General features: G+C 42.1%; 1 protein-coding gene across 2 annotated transcripts in view; it reads right to left on the bottom strand.

The window, feature by feature from the left end:
• Nucleotides 1-23393, bottom strand: part of pappaa (pregnancy-associated plasma protein A, pappalysin 1a) — a 118176-nt gene that overhangs the window by 24015 nt on the left and 70768 nt on the right. The window contains exons 13-19 of one of the 2 annotated variants that reach the window (XM_074617605.1): nt 22936-23149; nt 18398-18572; nt 8404-8587; nt 7283-7484; nt 6887-7121; nt 5368-5515; nt 4926-5041 (exon numbers count right to left, since the gene is read on the bottom strand). In XM_074617605.1, the coding sequence (XP_074473706.1) occupies nt 4926-5041; nt 5368-5515; nt 6887-7121; nt 7283-7484; nt 8404-8587; nt 18398-18572; nt 22936-23149 (1274 nt within the window). The remainder of the gene's footprint in view (nt 1-4925; nt 5042-5367; nt 5516-6886; nt 7122-7282; nt 7485-8403; nt 8588-18397; nt 18573-22935; nt 23150-23393) is intronic. The other variant, XM_074617606.1, reaches the window with a different exon arrangement.

Below are 23393 nucleotides of genomic sequence, written 5' to 3'. Positions count from 1 at the left end.
GTCTTCATATAGTGCATGTGGGTTAGGCGTAGGGGCGGCAGTGTACGGTATTATGAGTCTACTCAAGCCAGCAGGTGGAGAAGGGTTTTGTTTACAGCACCGGTGTGACCCCCAGACTTGGATAATAGTGTGCACGATCAAAAGTGTCATCCACAGCAAAGGACTCTCTGACCTCAGAGGGTCCATTTCTCAGACCCCCCTGTGTCCCAATATCTCCCAAAGTTGACGTGCTTTTTCTTTTTTGTTGCTGCAAACTAAGGTATTTTTCATTTCAGTGCTGTCAGCAAATCAATGCAAAAAAGAAAGATGGGTGGGTTGAAGGTGGAGAGAAAGAACAACATAGCATTTGTGATGTAGTGCTGCATAGCAGAATGCAGGAGCGTCTGCGGTGTGTGTACGCATGTGTGTTCCAGTGGCGGGGGGGGGGCTGTGATGATTATTCCCTATACGGAGATTTTGTCTTATAGGTGAAACTTTTTGGACCTACTGTACTTTTATTCTCTTTTTTCCCGTGCTCTGCTATGATGATGTCATCCAGAAACTCCTTCTCCTCCCCTCCCTCTCATTTTCTCTCTCTCTCTCTCTCTCACTCTTTTTTTTTTCCCTCTCTCAGCAAGGCCGTAAATCATGATAATCCATGATCGTGGCCTGGCCTCACCCCTCACTACGTATAGGATCCTCACCCTCTGAAGCCTCCCCGGGGCGCTGATACCACACAAAAATAGATCCCTATCTCAGCGCCACCACAGACGAGGTCATGTCATGTAGAAAATGACTAATTCCACAGCAAGCCCGACAGGGTAATTTTGCTGATAAAGGGGGGAGGAGGGTGCTGGGGGCGCAGAATTGTTAGAGATAGAGGGACAGGGAAAAAGAAGAAGAGGAGGAGGTGGAGGTAGGGAAGCAGGGGAGAATTCTAAGTGGGTCACGCAAAGAACCAAAATACAACTAGTTTAAAGGCAATAAATCAACATCACTTATTAAGGTGGGCAACATTAACCTCCAACTCAGCAAAGTAGAACTAGAAAGTGCATTCGGGGACATGAATCCTCTTTTAGATACTGTAGGAAGAATCCCAACCTAGAGGGGAGTTTGGAAGCATGTTATGATGTCTATTCCAAACTTACTACTCTCCTACTGTTATTACAACTGTACGCCGTTGTCATGATTGATGATGATTGCATTGCAAATCCTGTTGCATCTATTTTTCTGCTTCTAGAATTAAAGGGGGAGCACTCTCAAGGTGAACCATAAAGGATCCCTTAGACCAGGAGTATCCAACAAGTAGCTTGCCACCCTTTTCTGAGTGGCTCGCTTAAAGCTTCAGTAGGCAACAATTTTTTGGCATCATAGGGCGAAAATTCCATAATAACCTCTCAGCATATCGTAATTCAAGTTTTGTTGTTGTGAGAGAAAACTAGACTTCTGCACCTCCTCATGGCTCTGTTTTCAGGCTTTAAAAAATCTAGTACATGACGGGAGATTTTTGACCAATCACAGGTCATTTCAGAGAGAAAGCGTTCCTATTGGCTGTTCTCCGGCTGGTGGGTGGTGCTTGGTATTTCCTAAAGAGATGTCAACATGGCTGCCGGGTCACAAACTTTCTCATTTTACAGCTAAACCGTGCACTACAAGATGATTCTGAAAACATTTGAGGCAAGAAATAGTCATAACAGTAACAGAATATTGATTCATATTTGATCAGCGCTGCCTAGTTTGGACCGCTTTGTTGGAGTTCGCGAGTGATTGACTCGTAGCTCTCATAGACGGCAGCTGGACGGCAGACTCCAGATCAGCTCTGATTGGTTGTTTTCCTCCAGTCTGTGAAATCTTGCAGATTCCATTAGGAGCACCGGAGGACACAGAGGCACATGATTTTTATTCAAATTACCTGTCTCATGCACTAATGTCTATGTTTATGTGTGTCTCATTTGCGGTGCGAGCGTGTCAGCCGGTAAAAGATGTAACGCCGAGCGCCACTTCACCAAAGTCCACGGCAACTTTTCACGGGACTTTCCGGCTGGTAGCGGTCTATGAACGGAGAAGGTAAAGGAGCTGAAAGCAACGCTTGAAAGACGACAGTCTCTGTTTACCAAACCGACGAAGAAGGCCGGCGCAGCAACGGAAGCTTCGTTTAGTGGCGCACATCCTAACGAAGCGCAAAAAGCTAGAGATGCACCGATACCACTTTTTTTCAAACCGAGTACAAGTACAAGTACTTACATTTGGGTACTCGCTGATACCGAGTACCGATACGAGTACTTCTCTGTGCCTAAAGACCCTCGTTAACAGCCAGCTGGAGGATGTAAGCGACACACGGCAGGCTGGGGAGTCCCGTATACGAGGCAGTACGCCACGACCGGCTCTAGGGGAGGGACGGGGGCCCCTGCTCCCAGTGCGACTGTCGACCGGGGCGGACTGTCCTTAGTGCCAGGGTTCGGGCCACGTAAAAGGCTCCAGAGATCTGCGGCGATGTCTGCAACCCACCCGACCCGTCTTGAAACACAGACCAAGGAGTCTAACGCACGTGTGAGTCAGAGGGTGCAAGCAAAACCCTGTGGCGTAATTAAAGTGAGGGCCGGTGCGCGCCAGCTGAGGTGTGATCCCGGCCCCGCGGGGTCGGGCGCACCACCGGCCCGTCTCGCCTGCACCGTCGGGGAGGTGGAGCGTGAGCGTGTGCGATAGGACGCTGTCGTAAAGTGGTATCGGTGTCGTTGTATTGGAGCCGTTTTGCGAGTACAAGTACATGAGCACAGTATCGGACCCGATACCCAATACTGGTATCGGTATCGGTGCATCCCTACAAATGCCCTTAACCTATGGAGGGATTGTAATAGAGGCGATGACTGCAGTGGCTGAAACGTTATTAAAGGACCACACAAGTAGGACAGACATTATGTCTGCTATTGGCAATCTACAACTTGGTGCTACAGGTAGCTCTCAGCCACTTTCATTTGGTCGAATTAGCTCTCAGAGGAAAAAAAGGTTGGAGACCCCTACCTTAGACTTTGACATAAGTGTAATTGCAACTGTATCATCCAACAAATGACTACATTTAAGGCAAATTTCTGTCTTCTGATCATTGGAATGTTTGTAATCCTTACGATAACTATTTGAAAAGGTGTATCAGTTGACAGTATTGGCAGAGGACAAAACATGGCAACATGCTTAAGTGCACCCTGCCAGCAAAAACTCCTCCTCCTCCTCTCATGTCCTAACCCTGGAAACCCTCACTTTTCTGACATCTCTTATGCTATCCAACCCCCCCAACCACCAGCAGCATCGCCTCGGGTCTCAAATTACCACCGAGCACAAATCATATCAATTACACAAAATCCATGAAAAACAGATCATTTCATGTCCACGTGGCCCAAGCCACCGCTCTCTCCCCTGACATCCACCACAAAAAGCTGCTGACTCAGTGTGACTCCGAAACGAAAACAAAAGGAGTTGTAGGGGGAAAAAAAAATACAGTGAGAAATACAATGTGTTCCTTTACTCGGCCGGCGGCTTCTCCTCTCTCCTTCTCTGGTTACAAAACCTGATGCTATTTAGTCTCCGACTCCACAGCTAAAAGGACATTAAGCTGACGAAAACACTTAAAACAAATTGCACGTCATTGACATTAATCACGTTAAAAGGGGGAGAGTAAAACTAGAAGAGTAGGTGTAGTCTAGTACCTCCACACACACATGCACACACTCATATAGCCCTACCCCTGCCTCTTGACCCCACCCACAAGCTTCATAAAATCCCAAATGACACCATGGGGAGGTGGGGTGTCACAATCCTGCAGGGACAAGGTGTACGGTTCTGTGTTTAATTACGTTCCCCCAAAATATAACCCCTGTATTTTGCTTTCTGCCAGTTTAAGCAAACAGTAGTTAATCAGTAGAGTCTGTAGCTGTGAGGTATATCTAATTCAAATGAGGTCATTAACCAGTGAGCGTCATTTATCCCAGAAAACTACGGTGATTACTGATAACAAGGCATTTGATAATGTTTTACAGCTTGGCCACAATGGTAATGGAGTTTGTTTTGTTTTGTTTTTTGGGGTTATTTTGGGTTAAGACAAATACATGGGAAAATTGATTGCTACAAATGTCAGCATAGGGACGTTTAAAGGTCCCATATTGTGCTCATTTTCAGGTTCATACTTGTATTTTGTGTTTCTACTAGAACATGTTTACATGCTGTAATGTTAAAAAAACAACTTTATTTTCCTCGTACTGTCTGCCTGAATATACCTGTATTTACCCTCTGTCTGAAACGCTCCGTTTTAGTGCATTTCAACGGAATTGCGTTGCTAGGCAACAGCTTGGGTCCATATTTACTTCCTGTCAGCTGATGTTATCTACATCCACTGCAACAGGAAATATACTGGGATTCATTTAGAATGTTTATGTTTAAAACCATGCAATGATCTAAATATTGTATATTTGTGACATCACAAATGTACAGAAATCCTAACGGCTTGTTTCAAATGCACAATTTCTGAATACGGGCTTTGTGTATTTCTCCTTATATTGAGCGTTTTGATAATTTATCAGTATTTGTATAGCACTTAAACCTACTTTATAATATAAAAGACATGAAATTCTCACTTTTTACTATATGGGACCTTTAACACTTAATTCCCAAAGACGTTTTGCAGCTTTTTATTTCTCCAAGTAGGTAGTTGAGATGTCATATTGAGGACACGGACGCAAAAGGGCTGCAGCATGTTCTCACACTTCCAATTAAAAATAGAATGAAAACGTTTGAAGGGTTGCCATGCCGGCGTTTTGCATTGCGGTGCAATAGACCCCAGGATGTAGACGCTATACGTGAAATTCCTTACAGTGGAGTTGTGGATCGCAGAACTTTGTGAAGTGCGTCTGTCAAGGGCCGCGAGGCAGACACAAACACACGGACAAAAAACTTACCTTGACTTTGTGCGGGTTCCTCCAGTGCTCTTTAAGCACACTTTCCACTGTCATGTTGCTAGGGAGGATCACCACGTCGTTGTTGCTCTCACGGCATGTCAACTCACACTCCTCACCTGTGTGTGTGTGTGAGCGAGAGAGAAACGTACAAACAGAACCGATAAAAGTATGCACAAACAACACCCACATCAAAGGCGTTTCATCCTTCACTTTCAAAATGTGTGTGATATTCAAAAGTGCTCGATTACATTACAGTGGTTTAGACATTTTGTTGACTCAACAAATTAAATTGATTACAAACAGTACAAAATGAAAAAGGAATGAGTAATGTGAACAAGGAAGAATAATAGCACACAACAAAAGCTATGAGTAATATGAACAATGACAAATTACATCAGCAAGTAAGAAAACTGAATTGTTATAATAATTTGTGCATACAGACCTATGCCGTGTCCTCGCTTGCATGAGTACTGTAGGCTATAATGGAGGTTTTGAGGTAAAGAACACTGGCCTTTGCTGTGTGAACATAGGCGGAACGACCCTGTCCAGTTTCCATCCTTCCTACAGCGGATCACATTGGACTGTGCACCCTGAAAATAACACATATATTGACAGGCAAACAATTATACACACACATAGGCACGCAAACACTAGCAGGACCCAAGGACATTGAGATGGCATCCCGTTGCAAAGGGGGGTGGGGGGAGGAGAAATACAATCCATTTTTATCAGGCATCCAACCCACAACGCCTCAGAGGCAGAACAGATTAAAAGGTGTATACATTTCAAAAGTCTGTGGCAGCAGGACTATTCTCGAAATCAATAGCAATCTAATTAGCATGGCGTCAAATTGAGTAGGGCTAAGGGAGACAGGGAGATAAACAGGCAGGGAGAGACGAGCGTTCAGACAGCGAGGGCAGTGGAAGAAGTATCAGATAAAAGATGAGGCGAGGGTAGCGAGCGTATTTTGGGAAAAATTGCTTCTTTTACTCATTAATTCTGCATCTTATCATCAGCTATCATGAGTATATTATACCTATAGATAAGAGTATGTTTACAATAATGTGTTTATAACAAACAATATTTAAACACACGTGGCTAGCACTGCGAAGGGCCTTGGTGCTAAACGTCGAACAAATACTTCTAATGATTATACAGTATTTGATTGCATTATTCGGCAACACTTCATTTAACGGGTCCGCAAATTTCATGGTAATTAGGTGATGATTAGCAAGTAACCTGTTTGAAATTACCCCAATATTTACCTCAAAAGTTATTGAAAATGACTTTTTATGAACATTATTTAATAATTATATGCTAAAATAGCATATAATGGTAAAAATCGGGCCCTTAGGCTTGAGAAGCGGCTGCTCTTCATCGGAGGTGGAAAACCAAAACTATTAGAAGACATTTCTGATCAGGCACAAATCTCACCATTGTGTGACTTATTGTCTACACAAATATAACCTGGTAGATAATGTCATGATTCAGGGAGTTTTTTAAGAAATTTCAGATAAGTTATTTGCTAATTATTATCTATTTATCAGCAGACATGGAAATAAAGCATATCAATTAACTCTGTATTCTTTTCCCAGAAATGAATTAAATAAATTACCAGCTATTGGGAAATAGTGGAATATAATTATTAAATAATGTTTATAATAAAGATACATTTTTAGGTAAATATTGGGGTAATTTGGCAGTAATTCCAAAGAAATTTCAAATAGGTTACTTGCTAATTATCACCTAATTACCATGACATTTTGCGGACCTGTAAAATGAACTGTTACCCATTATTCACTACTTTTATGCCATGTTGAGCCCCTAAAAGTGATCAACAGTGAGGATGCAAAGACGGGAGGAAAAAGAGAGAATGTCTACTTTTTATACACATGAGACAAAAAAGAAGACACACATATAGGTAAAGCAAGAATAGAAAGAGAGGAAAGAGATGGACAGACCTGCTTGCATGGAGCGTGCAGCAGCCTCACCGTATGGGCAGAGCCTCCTGTGGCGGCGATAGCAGTATTACCGGCAGGATCAGAGCAGTTGAGTTTGCAGACGCTATCGAAGCGGAAGCCGTCGGTGCAGTGATAGGAGCCGTGGAAGATGGGAGGCGGGGCATCGCAAGTCACCGGCTCGCATGCCCCCTCTAGCCAGCTGCCGTCCTCCGTGCACTGGCGCTTAAATGCACGCCTAAAGGGAAAGGAGACCATTAACATTTACACTGTAAGTTCAGAGGTTAATGTAAAGAGTTTTTAAATGTCACTGACCCTGAGACTTACTTTCAAATTGGAAAGCTGTTCTGATGAAGAACTAAATAAATAAACTACAACCATTTCTATTTCTCACTTTACCTCTTAGGTTTGTTGGTGACATGGTAGCCTGGCTTGCACTTGTACTTGCAGAGCGTGCCCACTTTGAGGCCCGTCTCGTTGCAGCGCTTGGTCTGCAGCACAGCGTTGGGTACAGGAGGAGGGGCCGGGCAGCGGAGTTCACAAAGAGCCTCTGGGAAGGACCAGAGACCGTCTTCCAGGCAGGTAAGAGTGTTGTTTGTACCTGAGGAAAAAAAGGGGAAAGGGGAAGAGATGAAAAAGATTGTTTTTTTACTGATGGTTAGTCAAAAAGAAGACAAATAAAACTGATGAAACTGCATACACTGAGGAACAGATTATGGACAATTAAAGCTTCAGTAGACAGAATGTTTTTGGCATCATTGGGCAAAAATTCCTTAACCTTTCAGCACATTGTAATTCAAGTGTTCTGAGAGAAAACTAAACTTCTGCACCTCCTCATGGCTCGGTTTTCAGGCTTTAGAAAATCTAGCCTGTGACGGGAGACTTTGGCCAATCACAGGTCATTTCAGAGAGAGAGCGTTCCTATTGGCTGTTCATTCAATGGAGGCTGTCAATCACTCGCTAACTCCGATCAAACGATCAAACTAGGCAGCGCTGATCAAATATGAATCCATATTCTGTTACTGTAATGCCTATTTCTCCCCTCAAATGTTTTCAGATTCAGGATACAGAGGCACATGAGGTTTTTTTTCAGATTACCTGTCTCATGCACGACTGTCAGGATATAGTGACCGTTTTATAAAAAATAACTTTTAAAAATCCAATTTGCTCCAATTCTACCCACTGCTGCTTCAAGTGACTGAATGAATATGTATGAAATAATTTCAAAATCCTGTAATCTTGATGATATATTATGAGGTTTTTGTGATATCAAATCTATGATATTTCTCATGGCAATATTGTTTAAAAAGTTGAAAAATAATACATGTGCATCAAAGACCATTTATTCCTGAAAAATATAGAATTAATCAGGATCTTCATGCACATTCAATTTGTGAAATCTAAGGCATTTCATCATCTGTTAACCTGTAAAAATACATTTTACTTTCATCTAATGTCATGGACCCTAAGGATAAAGGCCTGAAAATATGCATCTCTGCATGCTCCACTATGTATCTCACCTACAAGCTGGGCAGGTTCTCGACATTGAAAGGTGCTCTTCTTGCCGTAGGTGGTGCCCTCGGGGAAGTTGAAATGGGCTGGATGAACATGGTATTTGTCTGGCAGACCGCAGTCGACAGGCTCACATGACACCTGTTTGTTCCACTTCCCGTTTGCACAGGTTATAGTCACCGCAGAGTCCAACTGGAAAATAAGACGAGATATCAAGTGAGTGGCAGAAAGAGACAGATATATGGATTACGGGCCGATTCTGAAGTAGGGGACAGGCATACAGTAAGTGTGCTTTGACACAAGCATTCACTTGCGCATTGATATGACATGATTGATGTCCTGCACACATCCTATAAATGTTTACCTCACAAAAATGACTACAGCAATTCAGCACTCACTCCAACAAGTCTCCAATCAGTGTGTCACCTAACAGAGCTCGATCCGGCTTAGTTTACGGTATGTCAGTAAGCCTCGCGGGCTACCCAGCAGCTCAGGTAACTGCTGATAGCATTTGTAAGGTCAAGTCATGCCACACAGACAACTGATATCCAACAACTGCACAATCAGCCCTAACACAAAACAGATTGACTTTGGTGGAAGTGTGACAACACACTGGGAGGGAATCTTCCACAACTGGAATACCAACCTCTGTGGAGTAATCAGTAAGTAATTTCTGTGTAATTATGATGCTAAGAAAGTGGTTTTATTCACTGAAATGCCAGCCGATTAGACTGTTGTCAGGCTATTAAATATCAGTCGCTATAAGCCCCATAGATGTGGATCAATTGGGGCCTACTACAGCCACTAGGTTTTATCATCTATTCATATGGTAGATCACTGAAAGAAGGAGTTCCGGTGCTGTAGTATAGATGGTGTGAAACTCCATTAGTGGTGGAAGTTGGGGATGATGGATGGTACACAAAACACAGGCTTTTCACACCGGAGACCGGAGTTTGCCTCCCGTGTAAAACCAACAATGTGTAGCTGTCTTTGTGTTGGTAGTTATTTTAAACCAAAACACAATGTTTTTTCCTAAACTTAACTGTTTTTTTTGTTGTAGTTTGTTGGCTAAACCTAAAGAAGTTGTAGTTTTGTTGCCTAAACCTAAAGTAGTTGTAGTTTTGTTGCCTAAGCTGAAAGTAGTTGTAGTTTTGTTGCCTAAATCTAAAGAAGCTGTAGTTGTATTGCCTTAACCTAAAGAAGTTGTAGTTTTATTGCCTAAACTTACAGAAGTTGTAGTTGTTACCTAAACCTAAATAAGTTGTAGTTTTATTGCCTAAACCTAAAATAGTTATAGTTTTGTTGCCTAAACCTCAAGAAGTAGTAGTTTTGTTGACTAAACCTAAAGAAGTTGTAGTTTTGTTATCTAAACCTAAAGTAGTTGTAGTTTTGTTGCCTAAGCTGAAAGAAGTTGCAGTTTTATTGCCTAAACCTAAAGTAGTTGTAGTTTTGTTGCCTAAACCTAAAGTAGTTGTAGTTTTATTGCCTAAACCTATAGTTGTAGTTTTATTGCCTAAACCTAAAGTAGTTGTAGTTTTGTTGCCTAAACCTAAAGTAGTTGTAGTTTTGTTGCCTAAGCCAAAAGTAGTTGTAGTTTTATTGCCTCAACCTAAAGAAGTTGTAGATTTGTTGCCCAAACCTAAAGAAGTTGAAGTTTTATTGCCTTAACCTAAAGAAGTTATAGTTTTGTTGCCTAAACCGAAAGAAGTAGTAGTTTTGTTGACTAAACCTAAAGAAGTTATAGTTTTATTGCCTAAACCTAAAGTAGTTGTAGTTCTGTTGCCTAAACCTAAAGTAGTTGTAGTTGTATTGCCTAAACCTAAAGTAGTTGTAGTTTTATTGCCTAAGCCGAAAGTAGTTGTAGTTTTGTTGCCTAAACCTAAAGAAGTTGTAGCTGTTACCTAAACCTAAAGAAGTTGTAGTTTTATTGCCCAAATCTAAAGAAGTTGTAGTTTTATTGCCTAAACCTAAAGTAGTTGTAGTTTGGTTGCATAAACGTAAAGAAGTTGTCATTTTGTTGCCTAAACCTAAAGAAGCCTTTTTACTTGTTTTCAAAATGTTACGTTTCATTCAGTGTTACATGTTAAAACACGTTGCTTTTAAGTTTCACTTTCACAACGTAGTAGGCCCCTAATGACCCACATCTATGGTGCTTATAGCGACTGATGACGCCTATTTAACGGCCTGATAATAGTTGAATCGGGTGCAAAAGCTGACATTTTTGAACAAAAAACAAAAATTATATTCAGGTAATGCCATGCAATCAATCGATTTTGCTGTTAGGTGGGAAACGAAGGAAATGTACAAATATAAAAGCTCACCAGCTTTGCAGACAAACTAATGCCATGATTGCAGTTTCTTCTTAAGTTAGCCAATGACATTAACTGTTGGATGTCAACAGAAAAAATAACTTTTACAGTGCTTCTTCCTGTGCAAGCATCTCAAAAATGAGGCAGACTGCGTCACCTTTTTCGAACGCACAAAGTGCATCCTGTGCGCCTGGGTCCTCGAATGTTGTTGGAATGTGGGAGGAAACTGGAGAACCCAGAGGAAATCCACACATGGGGAGAACATGAAAAATTTGCAAGAAACGGACTCAGGCCAGGAGTCAAACCCAACAGTGGTAACACCACTCTGCTATGACAAACAAAGACTAGCTCAAGTCTACAGCACGGTATAGGACCTAGTATAATAAATTAACATCCCCTTCCATTACCATTATGGACCTATCGTTGAGAACAGCCCCTGATTAGAAACAGCAGCCATTCAGGTCACTGCTGAAGGAGCTGCGGCCTAGCAAGGTCCGACTGAGGCTTGCAAAGACCATATGTCTTGCATTAATTATGTGTGTGTGTGTGTGTGTGTGTGTGTGCGTGTGTGTACTCAATGTTTATACACCCTGTACACATATCAGAAGGTAACCATTCCTGAGGCCTGTACTACGGAGAGAGTTCAAAATACCCAGGGTATCTTCTTGTTATCTGGCTTCACTAACCCTAACAACCGCAATCCCACTAAGCGGTCCTACCACGGTGGTTATCAACTCGGTAAATCAACCCAGTGTTTCTCAATCTGGCTATGAGCGCGTTCACATACAAGGGGCGGTGTTTACAACATATGACCAATCACAAACATGGACAAGTCTACGGTCAGCAGAGCGGCGTATTTTACAAAGGAAGAGCGAACTATAATATAAGTCAAATACGAAGAAGTTAAACACACAATCCAGACTACAAGTAACACAGTTGAAGCTGCCAAATGCAGGAAGGACAGCTGGCAAAAGTGTGCGAAAGCCTAAAATAACAGACTTGTTAATTTAAGGGAATACTCAATAGTCAGATATAGTCGTCTAGATGGGGCCGTGATATTATACAAATCTTTCAGAGTATAATGGATAACTAGACTACACTTCATTATGGCCTTTGACAAAGTGGTGGCGTGTTTGACTATTTCAGCCTTCTTTCAGCTGCGTCCCCGACTCCGGCGGTGTGAAACGGACTCGAGAGCAAGCAAAAAAAAAAATATATATAAAAAAATAATTCAAAGCGGTAAGCACCTAGAGCATACAGCCAGCTGTCCTTTCTGCATTTGTCAGTTTAAACTGTGTTGTTTTTAGCCTGGATTAATGACTGTAACTTCTTCGTAGGCGGTGCTTTTATACGAGCTGATCTCTTATCTGGAACATAACCTGCTCCGGAGCAGGTTAGGTGTGCAGCATAAGTTACAATGGCTTTTTTTTCTCACCATAAACATGTCCTGACCTATTTCCTATAGAAATAGCTCCAATTCCTGTAAATTATTTGGCTTGTTGTGTGATATTTGCAGAGATGAGACCAAAATGGGGAGCCACTGCATGTTCCAAACCTCAACTGTTTTCATCCTCTTCCATTAAATAGCACCATGTAACACAACAGGAATGCTTAAATTGATAGCGGTGCCAAGAAATCTCACAACAAAGCTGTGAAAGCTCAATCATTTTGACTTTCCCCCTCTCAGAACAAAAAAAAAAAAAAGGCAAACCTGTTTTTTTTTTTTTAACCATGAATTACACTCTACCCCTGTTTTGGTTGACCTTAATTACCCACATCTTTTTAAAGAGTGGCCAAAACTTTTAAGGCCACACAAGCTGGACTCAGTTAGCATTACATATCTATTACTTCATAACCTCTCTCTTCCCATGTATTTTCTATCTTTCATCTTGATCCCATTATATGATACTGCATAACAGTATCAAGTTCCCTCAAAATAAATAAGCTCCCTTCATATTTGGATATCCAACAAAGTAACATATGCATCGCATGTGAGTGCCTGCTGGAAAACAACTGGGTGTAGAGTTGAATGAGTCAATCATGATGGGAGGTTGTGAACAAAGTCTGCGTGGAGGAGATGTGGAGGGATCTATTTAGTGTTAATGTGCCGACTGTAAATATGTGTGCAAAGGGAATGTTAAGTAAGTTTGTGAAAATGGGTGTGTTAAGTTTTGCCCATCTTAAAACAACACACAAACACACACAGAAACATTTAACGTACATCTGCCATGAGTTGTTTTCACATCTAATCAAGCATGTACTGTATCCCCCAAGTGTGTAAGTGTATAAAGGGGTTGTATGTCTGTGTGTGTGTACTGTGTGTGTAAATGTGTGGGAATTTTCCTTCCTGTAAAAAACTTTACAGCTGACTATTTCTCTTCCAGAAGCGATTTTAACAACCTTTGGCTACTCTGCCTAATTCAAGCCAGACAGACTAACAGACAAATGAACCGACTGACTGACAGCCTCTTCCTTAATCTTAAGGGGTTTGCCTTATAGCTCAAGATGGCACACAAACACATTAGCACGTAGAAAAAGTATAGCAATAACACACAGTTGTGCATCAATAGGTAGAGTTATTACAGTATTGCTTAGTAGTGGAATTAAATTTATTATTGTCCAGTCCTCATGGAAAAGCCCTTATGAAACAGTTTTGGAGTAAAAAAAAAAAAGCTTTACTTAGAAGCAGAGAGGTTTTATTTGCCTGGAACATACACACTTTCTGGTAGAGAAACCCAACGGTTGCATAAATGATTGTGGACAAGAATGTGTTCAGAACAGTAAAATGCGGCCGAGTGTTACTGAGAATCTAACAGTACTCAGAAGCAGACACGCTTCTGAGTACATAAAATTCTGGAAGGTTAGTTTTTTTTAAACGATAACCACGTCAGCCGGGACAGCGTGGATTTTAAACCAACTTGTGTTACAAAACCACCATGTGCAAGCTTTTTGTTTTTGGACTGGAAGAATTAATAAAGTAATGACAGACACCTAAAAGTCTGACTCTTTTCAAATTGTGGACACAGCTGAAGGTTACGCATGCTTTCTTATTAGCAGACATGGAGCGCTCTATAGCTTCACTGCAGAAGAGCACTCTGTGAAATTTGTGTTCACGTGCTCGTCCAATCAGGAGGAGCCTTGCTAAATCACCTGGTACGAGCCGCACGACTATCAAATTCTAACTCAGCGTTCACAAGGTGTTAAAGGGCTCCGTCTGTGCTTTAAAAAAACTGGGATTACAATACGCCGCCTTCACTCTCATTCACAAAGATTTAGCTTACAAGGGTGAAGCCTAGTGCAGGTATCCCCTGCTGTGGCACTATCAGGACAGAATAGGACTCCTAACACCCTGTTTAGACCTGGCATTAACATTCTTGCCCGGGATGAGGTCTTAAAGTTGATTTAAGTTATAGTTTCTTTATTCTAGTGGTGATTTTTGTCCTCTGCATTCGACCCGTCCTTACTAGCTGCAGCGCAGCACCTCTGGATCATCTCCAGCTCTAAAGCCAGTGCCTTGATGGAGGTCGAAAGGCGAGAGTATTTCTAATACAGTACCTTGCATGCATATCCTTTGACTGGAGCACCCAACAGAAAAAGCCAATGCATGAGAACATCATGACGTCTGCATTTAGGCGCCCATAAAACATGAACATAAAAGTCTTTCTCTAGCTGAGCTGGCTGACTGCCCGCTCGAATGAATATGACCCGAAATAATATGTTGATATTAATAACCCCTTAAATTTATATTGGATATAATGGCTCAAATTATACTAGGAGATATTTCTGAATGTGTGTAACATTTTCACCATCATGTTGATAAGATCTGAAGAGGGTGTTTTGGTCATTAAAAGAAAGTGGATGGGTGATCATATAGTGGGCAGGTAATGGTGGTTTGATAGGCTTGTTCTATGATGGACAGTTGTGACGCCTATAGAGCCTGTTAAAGGAAAAGCCAATGTGAAATAAAACTTGTTTTCAGTGCCAGCACTCGGTGTTCCCTAACCGTTTCAAAGAGCGAGAGAGAGAGATAGGAAAAACAGACAGCAATAAAACACACATATACAACTCAAGCACGTGAGGGAAACAGATTTGTCCCGAAGATAGCACAATCTAAGAAGGTGGTGTTCCCAGAACCACTTTGACATCACTGAAACAAGAATGTAATTGGCTAATGAAAGGAGACAAGATTGTGCTTCATGCTGCACTTTTCAACCTTAGTGTGGAGGTGTGTGTGTGTGTGTCTTTTTAAGCACTTGTGTGGCTGAAAAGAAGAGATGCACACTGAGGGGATAAAGATAATCTGAGGGTTTTTTTTGTATTTCATTTTGTTATATTTTTGATGTTTCATCTATCATCTCATGTGATGGGGGAGATGAGAGCAGATGTACCCAGATCAATTCACTACTGGCCCTTTGACTGATCCCTTGATCTCAGATGGATGTGCCCAGTGTTTCTTTCAAATCTCTATTTGTCCGAATCTGCCCTGCAGTCGTACAGTTTCGTCAGTCACAGCAGAAGAAACATAGAACATAGAATAAAACCTTCTTCAAAATGTTGCACACTACTCTCAAAACAAAGGAAAGTAGATGTACTAAAGATGATGGTTTGCAGTGATTGGACAAAAACTACTTTAGTTTTTAGTAAACAGTACCCAGCGAGACTGTTTCTTCGTTCCGACTTACAAAGGCTTTCGGGAGGAGGCTTCTACTGCCCCTGGAGGGACGCGCAACTGGTGAAATAATTTTCCAGAGAATTGTTTCACGTCTTTGAGGATAAAAGACCGGACTTGAAATGGATCAACAAGCTAGTAATATAAGGCACTCCTGCTATGGCAGACAGGGTTAGTTAAAAGAGGATTACATTCTGCTATGGTAATTATAAACATCATTCAGTCTGCACATCTATGGTTTCAACTTTTTTTTTTTACCAGGGGCATGTCAGCTGAGCGCAATGATTTACATCTCCATGGCTGAGCTTAAAATGATTTCGTAGCCGAGGGAGAGGATTATGGCTTTTTTATTTTTTTTTGCATCGCATCATTTATTAAATTTAACCGCAAAATTGCTAATTTGATATTAAACTAAACAAAACTGACCAGATGTCTTTTAATGGAATGAATGGATGCGAAAAGTTATTCATAAATAACAGGTCCTCTAAATACCTTTGAACTGTCAGTCATCATTTGGCAAACCTTGGAAGTCCAACAATTTGGCACAGCCCTACTTTGTTTTCTATTCTCTCCTGCCCCCCCCTTCACCCCACTTTCTCTGTACTCTCCTGCCTCTCCCTCTCTGAAAAGCATAATTTATAACTAAATGAATTGACATTGATGAATAGCCACAATGGTGCACTGTCAATCAAACTCTAATGCAATTAGAAGTTTGTGCAGATTCAACGGAGAACTGTTCTCATAGTGTTTGTGCAAACGGCATGTATGGATGTGGATGTACGTATATGCGCTTCCGTGCATGTACACACACACACAAACTTGAACTTATTTCTATGTGCAGATACAGTATACAGTATGTACCTTTGTAAATAAGGCCATTGAGAGGAAGACAGAGGGACTGAGCGACTTACATTCATAGTGTATTTTCAAAATAAACTTCCATTTTCACAGGAAGTTAGGTTTAGGCAACACAACCACTTAGTTAGGGTTAGGAAACGGTCGTGGTTAACTTCACTAACGACTCACGGGACTGACGATAACGAGTCACGTAACTAATGACTCACGTGACAAAATATGTCAACGTTTTTATTTACTTCTATTTTCACACGGGGGCACGAACTATCTCCTGGTTGAAAGTCTTGTGTTCGTTTGACCCATCCACCACCCCTCCTGCGCGCCCTTAGCGGACTCCGATTCCATTTATACTACGTCACTTGCTCCGACCGTCGAATAACGCCACGGGTGGGATTACATTGGAGTTAGTTGAAAGCCTGGTTCGTCACAAACTTTTGCGTCGGTTTCCAATGCTGAGGGGCGCTGCCCGATTGGCAGTATTTGGGAGTAAGACCGGGTTGTGCCCACTGCCATAAAACTCAACAGAAGAAGAAGAAGAAGACGATGGGTCAAGGCCGGATGTACGTGTACTGCGGCGAAAGATGTCTCTTGTTATTTTCAGGAACGTGGTGGGATAGGAGCTGTTTTTGTCCGGTGTGCCGATGTTCCTAATATATTTAAGATTCAACAAGTTTGCGAGACAAGCGTTGTTTTTTTCTTGATCTACTTGAATCAGAAACAGTTGCAGATTCAAGTGCATCATCAGCGGAGTCTTGTGATTACTGCACTCGCTCCATGTGGAAGCATCTTCCCGTCAGACTGACGTAACCCTTCACGCGCTGTTCCTGCAGTGTTACTGCTTTCGTTAACAACACGGCCGTAGCGACATTTGTCCGTTTCACACATGCAGTCTATCCCTGAAATGTTCAGGAACATTTCCTGCATGGGGGTCACAAGTGAATAGGAGCAAGGGATCGACATCCAAGAAAATACGGTGGGAAACTGACGGGACTTATTTTCCTGGTATATCGAATACCTGCTCCCCATTTGCAAATGACCCCCATGCAGGAAATGTTCCTGAACATTTCAGGGATAGACTGCATGTGTTGAAAGGGACTTCTGCCTCACAAACACACCCACGCATACGGTACAATTCCAGACTGTAATGCACATAAAAAACAAAATTGACCTTGTTCTCTGAACCTCCGATTTCTCTGAGGGAGCATTAATAGATTGTCTTGCAGACTTCTTTACAGAGCCGTGGAGAAGGATAAAGCGTTTATGTGGCCTTTACAGCAGCTTGGCCCCAATCCAAAAGGTTTACGATGCGGTGTCAACTACCCTGTTTGTTTGTTTACTTGTGGTGTGCACGCATCTGTGTGCGTACTGCATCTGTCCGCATCTGTGTCCTGTTTATGCAGGAAGATTGTCTGTACTTTACTGTATATGTGTGTTGGTATCGACATGGAAGCATTTAATGTGTGCTGCTGCTGCTGCGAGAGAGAGAGAGAGAGAGAGAGCGGTAGCAAATCTCTGCCCTTTAACAGAGACTTCAATGTGTGCAAAATGAGCAGGGATGGAGCGAGGGAGGGAGAGGGAGCAGACACTATGCGATGATGTCATCGTCCTGGTGGAGTAGCGATACAAAGTGACTGTTTGAGGTGATGCGGTGCAGCATGCTCAGCAAGAGACTAAACACTATTATGTCTGTGCTTGTACGGAATATGTGCGTGTACGTGTGTGTGTGTGTGTGTGTGTTTGTACATATGTAGCAAGCCAGCAAGAGGAGGCGACTGGGGCGTCTCCGCTCCTCAGTGCAGCACTCATCTACCTGGATGTTGATGATGTCATCCTCCCTGGAGGCTTGCCTTGCCAAGCCTAGTTTTTGCAGGTGACAAAATAAATGCAGATAGAGAGGAGAGGAGAGCAGAAAGAAAAGCGTGTTTGCACTCCTCTCTCGTGGCCATTTGTGTATACTTGAGTTTGCATTGATGCATGTTCATGTGTGCATTCACAAATGCATGTTTGCACGCATGTCGCCATATGCTGTAGAAATGCTTTTGCACTTAAGCGTTTGCATGTGTACATTTATGCATTTGACAGGCCTCTTTGTGCACCGAGCACCCTGACTGCCGGTGTATGTGTGTGTGTGTGTGTGTGTTTAAAACATGCGTGTGGCAGTGCGTCTACCTGGCTCTTGATGATGTCATCATCCTGGTGGATTTGCAGGACGTATCCAGAGTTGCAGTAGATGGTGCAGCGGTCGCCGTTGTAGAAGTGGCGGCCGGGGCTACTGCACTTGAGCTCTGCATTGCGGATTAAGGGTTCCTGGCAGTCAATGGCTTCGCACGAATAATGTACACAACTACAAGGGAATGTGTGTGTGTGGGGGGGGTTGGGGGGGAGGTGGGGGTTTGTAAGAGAGACAGAGAGAAAGAAACTAAAAACCACATTTAAAGTTACAACCGACATAAATTTTGTGTATAAAATAACACTGCAGACACGCAAACGTGGAAGCAGTCACACATTTGCTCACAGACAGAAAGAAAAGCCACGCATTGAGTCAACCACATCCATCCATCAATGACTGCTTAACATATCAAATCAATAAACCACATGAAAAAAAGATTGCCATATTTGCTATGCGCATAAAAGGGGTGTCTGTGCGCATACACACACACACACACACACACACACACACACACACACACACACACATGAGGGAAGTTTGTGAATTAAGAGCGACAGGATAATGTTATGTGCGGGCTACAATGGCAGAGTTTGGCCACAGCTTTATGTTGGTAGCCTGATGGGAGAAGGCTTTTTAATGCTCTTGGAGGGCTTGGATGCCCAAGGCACCTTTTTTTTACAACAGTCCACATTCTACAGTATAGGGTTCCCTTATGAAGTCGACAGAGAAAGAGGGAGAGAGAGAAAGAGGTGAAGGTATGGGGGCACGGAGAGAGGATGAAAAAAACATTGTTAAACTTAGTCCTATTTTGCTCTTTTCATCTGTTTGTTTACCTGCAGACGTAATCTTTCACCTTTATCTCTGATACAAACCTTCTATGCACCTAGATTATTCCTTATGTCCTTCATTTTTCTGCCTCACTGTCCCTCCCTCTTGGTATTAAAGGAAAGCACAAGTCAAAAACAAATGAGCTCTTAGTAAAATTCTAAGCTTAGATTGAAATCACTCATGTTGACAAGCTGCTAAGCTGCGCAGGTGAAGACCGTTTATATAAAGCACGAGAGCAGCAGTCCCTTACGTCAAGGCTTTTTGAGGACAAACTAGGGAAGCCTCCTCTGTGGCCACTTTGGCTTGGAACAAAATCTCTTTGTGGTTTTCTGCTAGTCACTATGGAATTTCTGACATAAATTACAATTAACTACCTGAAAAACTATCCTCCTCCCCGTGTGAGTGAGAAGTACAGTATACAGCACAATAAAATAGTGTGTATGACAAAAAGAAGAAAAAGAAACAGAACAACAATTCTCAATGTAGTAAGAGGTGAGGAAAAAAAACAGTCTGAGAGAAAAAGGGAAAACATACATGTGCATGTGTTCGCAGACGAGCGTGGAACATAAAACTGAGTCATGTTAATAGCTCCTGTTGTTAACAACTCGGGGAAAAAGGGATGTGGTGTTTTGTGGAGGCATAAGTATTACGGGAAATGTGCAGCTCAGCCCAGGAGAATGAGAGAGTGAAAGCGGGAGCAGGAGGCACGGAAAAGGGGAGAATTCAGGAGGAGGCAAAAAACAGTTAGAGGGAGAGGAGGATGACGTGAAAGTAAAGGATGAGAAGACAGCATGGGACAACATATGATGAAGGGGAGGAGGAGGAGGAGGAGGACGGGAGATGTGGAAAAGCGGGGAGAGGGGATAGGAATAAGGAGGAAGTGAAGACGGAATGAGGTGAAATGGAAAGTGGGTATATAGACGACAGAACGCAGATGATAAATTGGAGTCGATTGAAGAGAAGAAACAGATCAATGAGCCAGGATTCTTCACTGATGTTGTAAGAACAGACCGGTAAATAAGAACTGATCATAATATCATAATATTCAGTGTGTTCCAGTTAAACCTTCGGAAGATAAGTGGGCATGTAAGAAACATTCAAGAGCCCCTGGAAATTAGATGAAGTGGAGAGAATACGAAAGAAAGGAAAGTCAGTGAGAACTCCGGGAGAAAGCAACTAGTCTGTGTGTGCGTGCGGTAACAAACAATTTCCTGGCTGGTGCAGATACACAGCAGTTTTAATCTATTTAGGTGCTGGATGTCTCACTGGCACACAATAAAAGCCACAAACAGCTCTATCTCCCTGCACAGACCCCCCGACCATCCATTCTTTGTGTATTGCGGTGTTTATTAGTGCATTTCTTGTTGAAAGGGCTGTGGGAGCATCACAAGTATGAATTGTCTCATGCATGACAGTGGTGTGGAAATTGGCAAATTGTGCCTCCTTGTGCGTGTGTGGTCTGGTTTAACTATGTTTGTGAGGAGGGACTCGACAGCTTATGGTTAGTCGTTAACATTTTTTTTTTTTTTTTAGTAGTAGTTAAAATTAAAGGTCTTATTGATAAAAAAAAATTTATGTAGACAAATATAAAAAAATACATCCACAGAGCCTTTAGAAAGGTGTAAAAAATAAAAATAAAAGTATGGTTTATCCTGACAAAAAAAAAGAAAAATCATGATTGTGAATTAATCATTTTAATAAATTTTGGCGGGTCCAAATTGAATGTTTTGTTTATCTCTGTGGAAGATATCTGACGTTTGGTTCCCACTTCTAACAAGACTTGTGATGACTGAGGATGACCGTATATAAGTGCCTGGCAATGACTTGTTGTGAAGTGAATGCGATGGAACGGGGGAGAAAGAATGCAACATCTAGTGGCTGAATGTTATCAAAAACACCTTTAAAGGTACTAGAGACTCAAATATTGTGAATTTGTAGCTAAATAGGCGTTTATTTATTCTTTTCGTGGTCTTGCCAACAGCTCTTAGAAATGTCTTGGATAAATGTCAAGGGATTTTTTAGATACATTCTATCATCTTTATTTCCCGGTCCAGATGCTGGGTTTCTCAGGTGTTACGAATCGTTTGGTCACACACAGAACAGAAAAATGTCCAAATGTGGAATACTGCTCTACGCTGGGCAGCACTTTTGATGTCTGATTGACAGGTCATTTATTTAAATAACTAGTTCAGGAGTCAGCAACCTGCGGTTCTTTAGCTCCTCTCCAGTGGCTCTCTGTGGCTTTGACAAAAAATTATATGGAAATGATTGACGGTTATTTTTTAAATTAGAATTTTCATTTATCATTGTTGTGGACCTAAAGTGATTCTTATATTCTCTAATTGTAAAAAAAATGTGTTGCCTATACACAGAGTAAAATAAAGGTTTTATCATTTCAGTCAACTATCAGCATCATAGCCTACGTACGTCGCTACAGCCCGGCGCCTTATGCTCTAATTTTGCTGGACCTCAATAGCTCAATAGGCTAGCTATGGATTCCAAATCCCAAAAAAGAAAAGTCTCAGAGGAAAATAGAGAATTTAATATTAAATGGGCAGATTTAACACAAAAAAAGTAATTGTAGGACATTTTCAAAACAAGCATACTGCTTTTGCAGAGAAACCAGCAGGAGCTTCCAGCCAGACGTTTATTCAATGTCCTACCTCTCATTTGCAGTTGGGCTGATTTACCTCATTATAAGGCTCAAATATGTTTTGCAGCTCAAAACAGACTTAAAAAAAAAAAAAAAAAATTGGGTCAAAAATGGCTCTTTTGATAGTAGAGGTTGCTGACCCCTGAACTGGTTGGAGTTGTGTGTGAAAACGGTGACTGACGACCTCGACGTGGTGCTAAACAATGCAAAAATTATTACAGGGAAAAAAAAACATGTCCAGTTTGGCGGGTCTTTACAAAGAAAAAAAAGACTATTTGTATGCAGTGTGCACTTCAGCCGAACTCAATACAAACAACAAACCTGGGTGGTAAACAAGTTCTAGTGCTGGAGGCGGCAGCACGGTGGCTCTGTTGTTGGAAATTTGCGGAGCTCAGCAACAGGTTTCAAATTAATTGCAAATTTCCAGTGATATTATATTTGTTACCGAGAACGTTTTACTGTTATAGCTGTAGCTTTGGGCAGACCTCTAACATTAAACAGCTTGTTGGCATCATTAATTAACACACGCCTCTCCCTCTCTCTCTCTCTCTCTCTCTCTCTCTCTCTCTCTGGCTCGAATACGCAAACACAAACACAGCTCTTTGCATCTCTTGTCTCTTCTCCTTCTGTGTGAATGGTATCCTTAGCGTGTGCCCATGTGTACGTGTTGTCTGTCCTCTTTACAGGCGGTAGCGAAGACATTTTGTGGTCAAGGTCTTATATGTATACATATACAGTATATATATATCAAATGTCAATCAAATGTGTGATTTTGCACCATAAGAATATGGTTGTTATGATGAATTAATTTGGTGCCTTCAATGCAGCGTATTCCAATGCGAAAAGTCCGAATAAACTATGGTGATTTATATGGAGATTTGGAAAAACATTCCTGTACCTTTAAGGTGAAAGATTGTGCATGTGTGTGGCTGCCCGCTCGTGTCGACACATGTGCACACATAATCTTATGATTTCTTTGGTTGTGATGTGTGTGCATGTAACATATGTAGGCCTCATGATCACCGGTGTTCCATTTCCCCTTTTTCTCGGCCTCACCTCTGGCCCGTGGGGTTGTAGATCTCATTGCTCTGGCAACCGCTTATCGTGATGGGGTCGAAGGACTGGAAGGAGCGCAGGCCCACTCCGGAGACGGCCACAAGGCGAGAGGCGAACATGACCAGGATGGCCTTGGTGTGGTAGAAGGCCACCGACAGGTCGTGGCTCACCGGGATCACCAGGGGGTTGGTGCGGCAGCTGAGACGCCACTCACCTGTGGAGAGAGGATATTGGGGATGGAGGAAGAGACGAAGAGAAAAGAGTGTTGAGATTTGAGGTGCGGGGGGAAGTCGGGGACAGAAGCAGAGATCAGGAGGAATCAGAGTGGCAGATGTTAATCAAACCTTAAAAGTGAATTAGGAGAGGAGAAAAGGATGGAAGAGGAGGCTAAATAGCACGCTGGTGTTGAAAGAGTGATACAGTGTTCTAATGAATACATTTGCATAAGCTGAAAAGAT

The sequence above is a fragment of the Sebastes fasciatus genome, chromosome 19 (genome assembly GCF_043250625.1).
Source record: "Sebastes fasciatus isolate fSebFas1 chromosome 19, fSebFas1.pri, whole genome shotgun sequence".
Classification (NCBI taxonomy): Eukaryota; Metazoa; Chordata; class Actinopteri; order Perciformes; family Sebastidae; genus Sebastes; species Sebastes fasciatus.
Note: the sequence above shows the minus strand (reverse complement) of the source record. Positions and strands in the feature narration are given on the sequence as shown.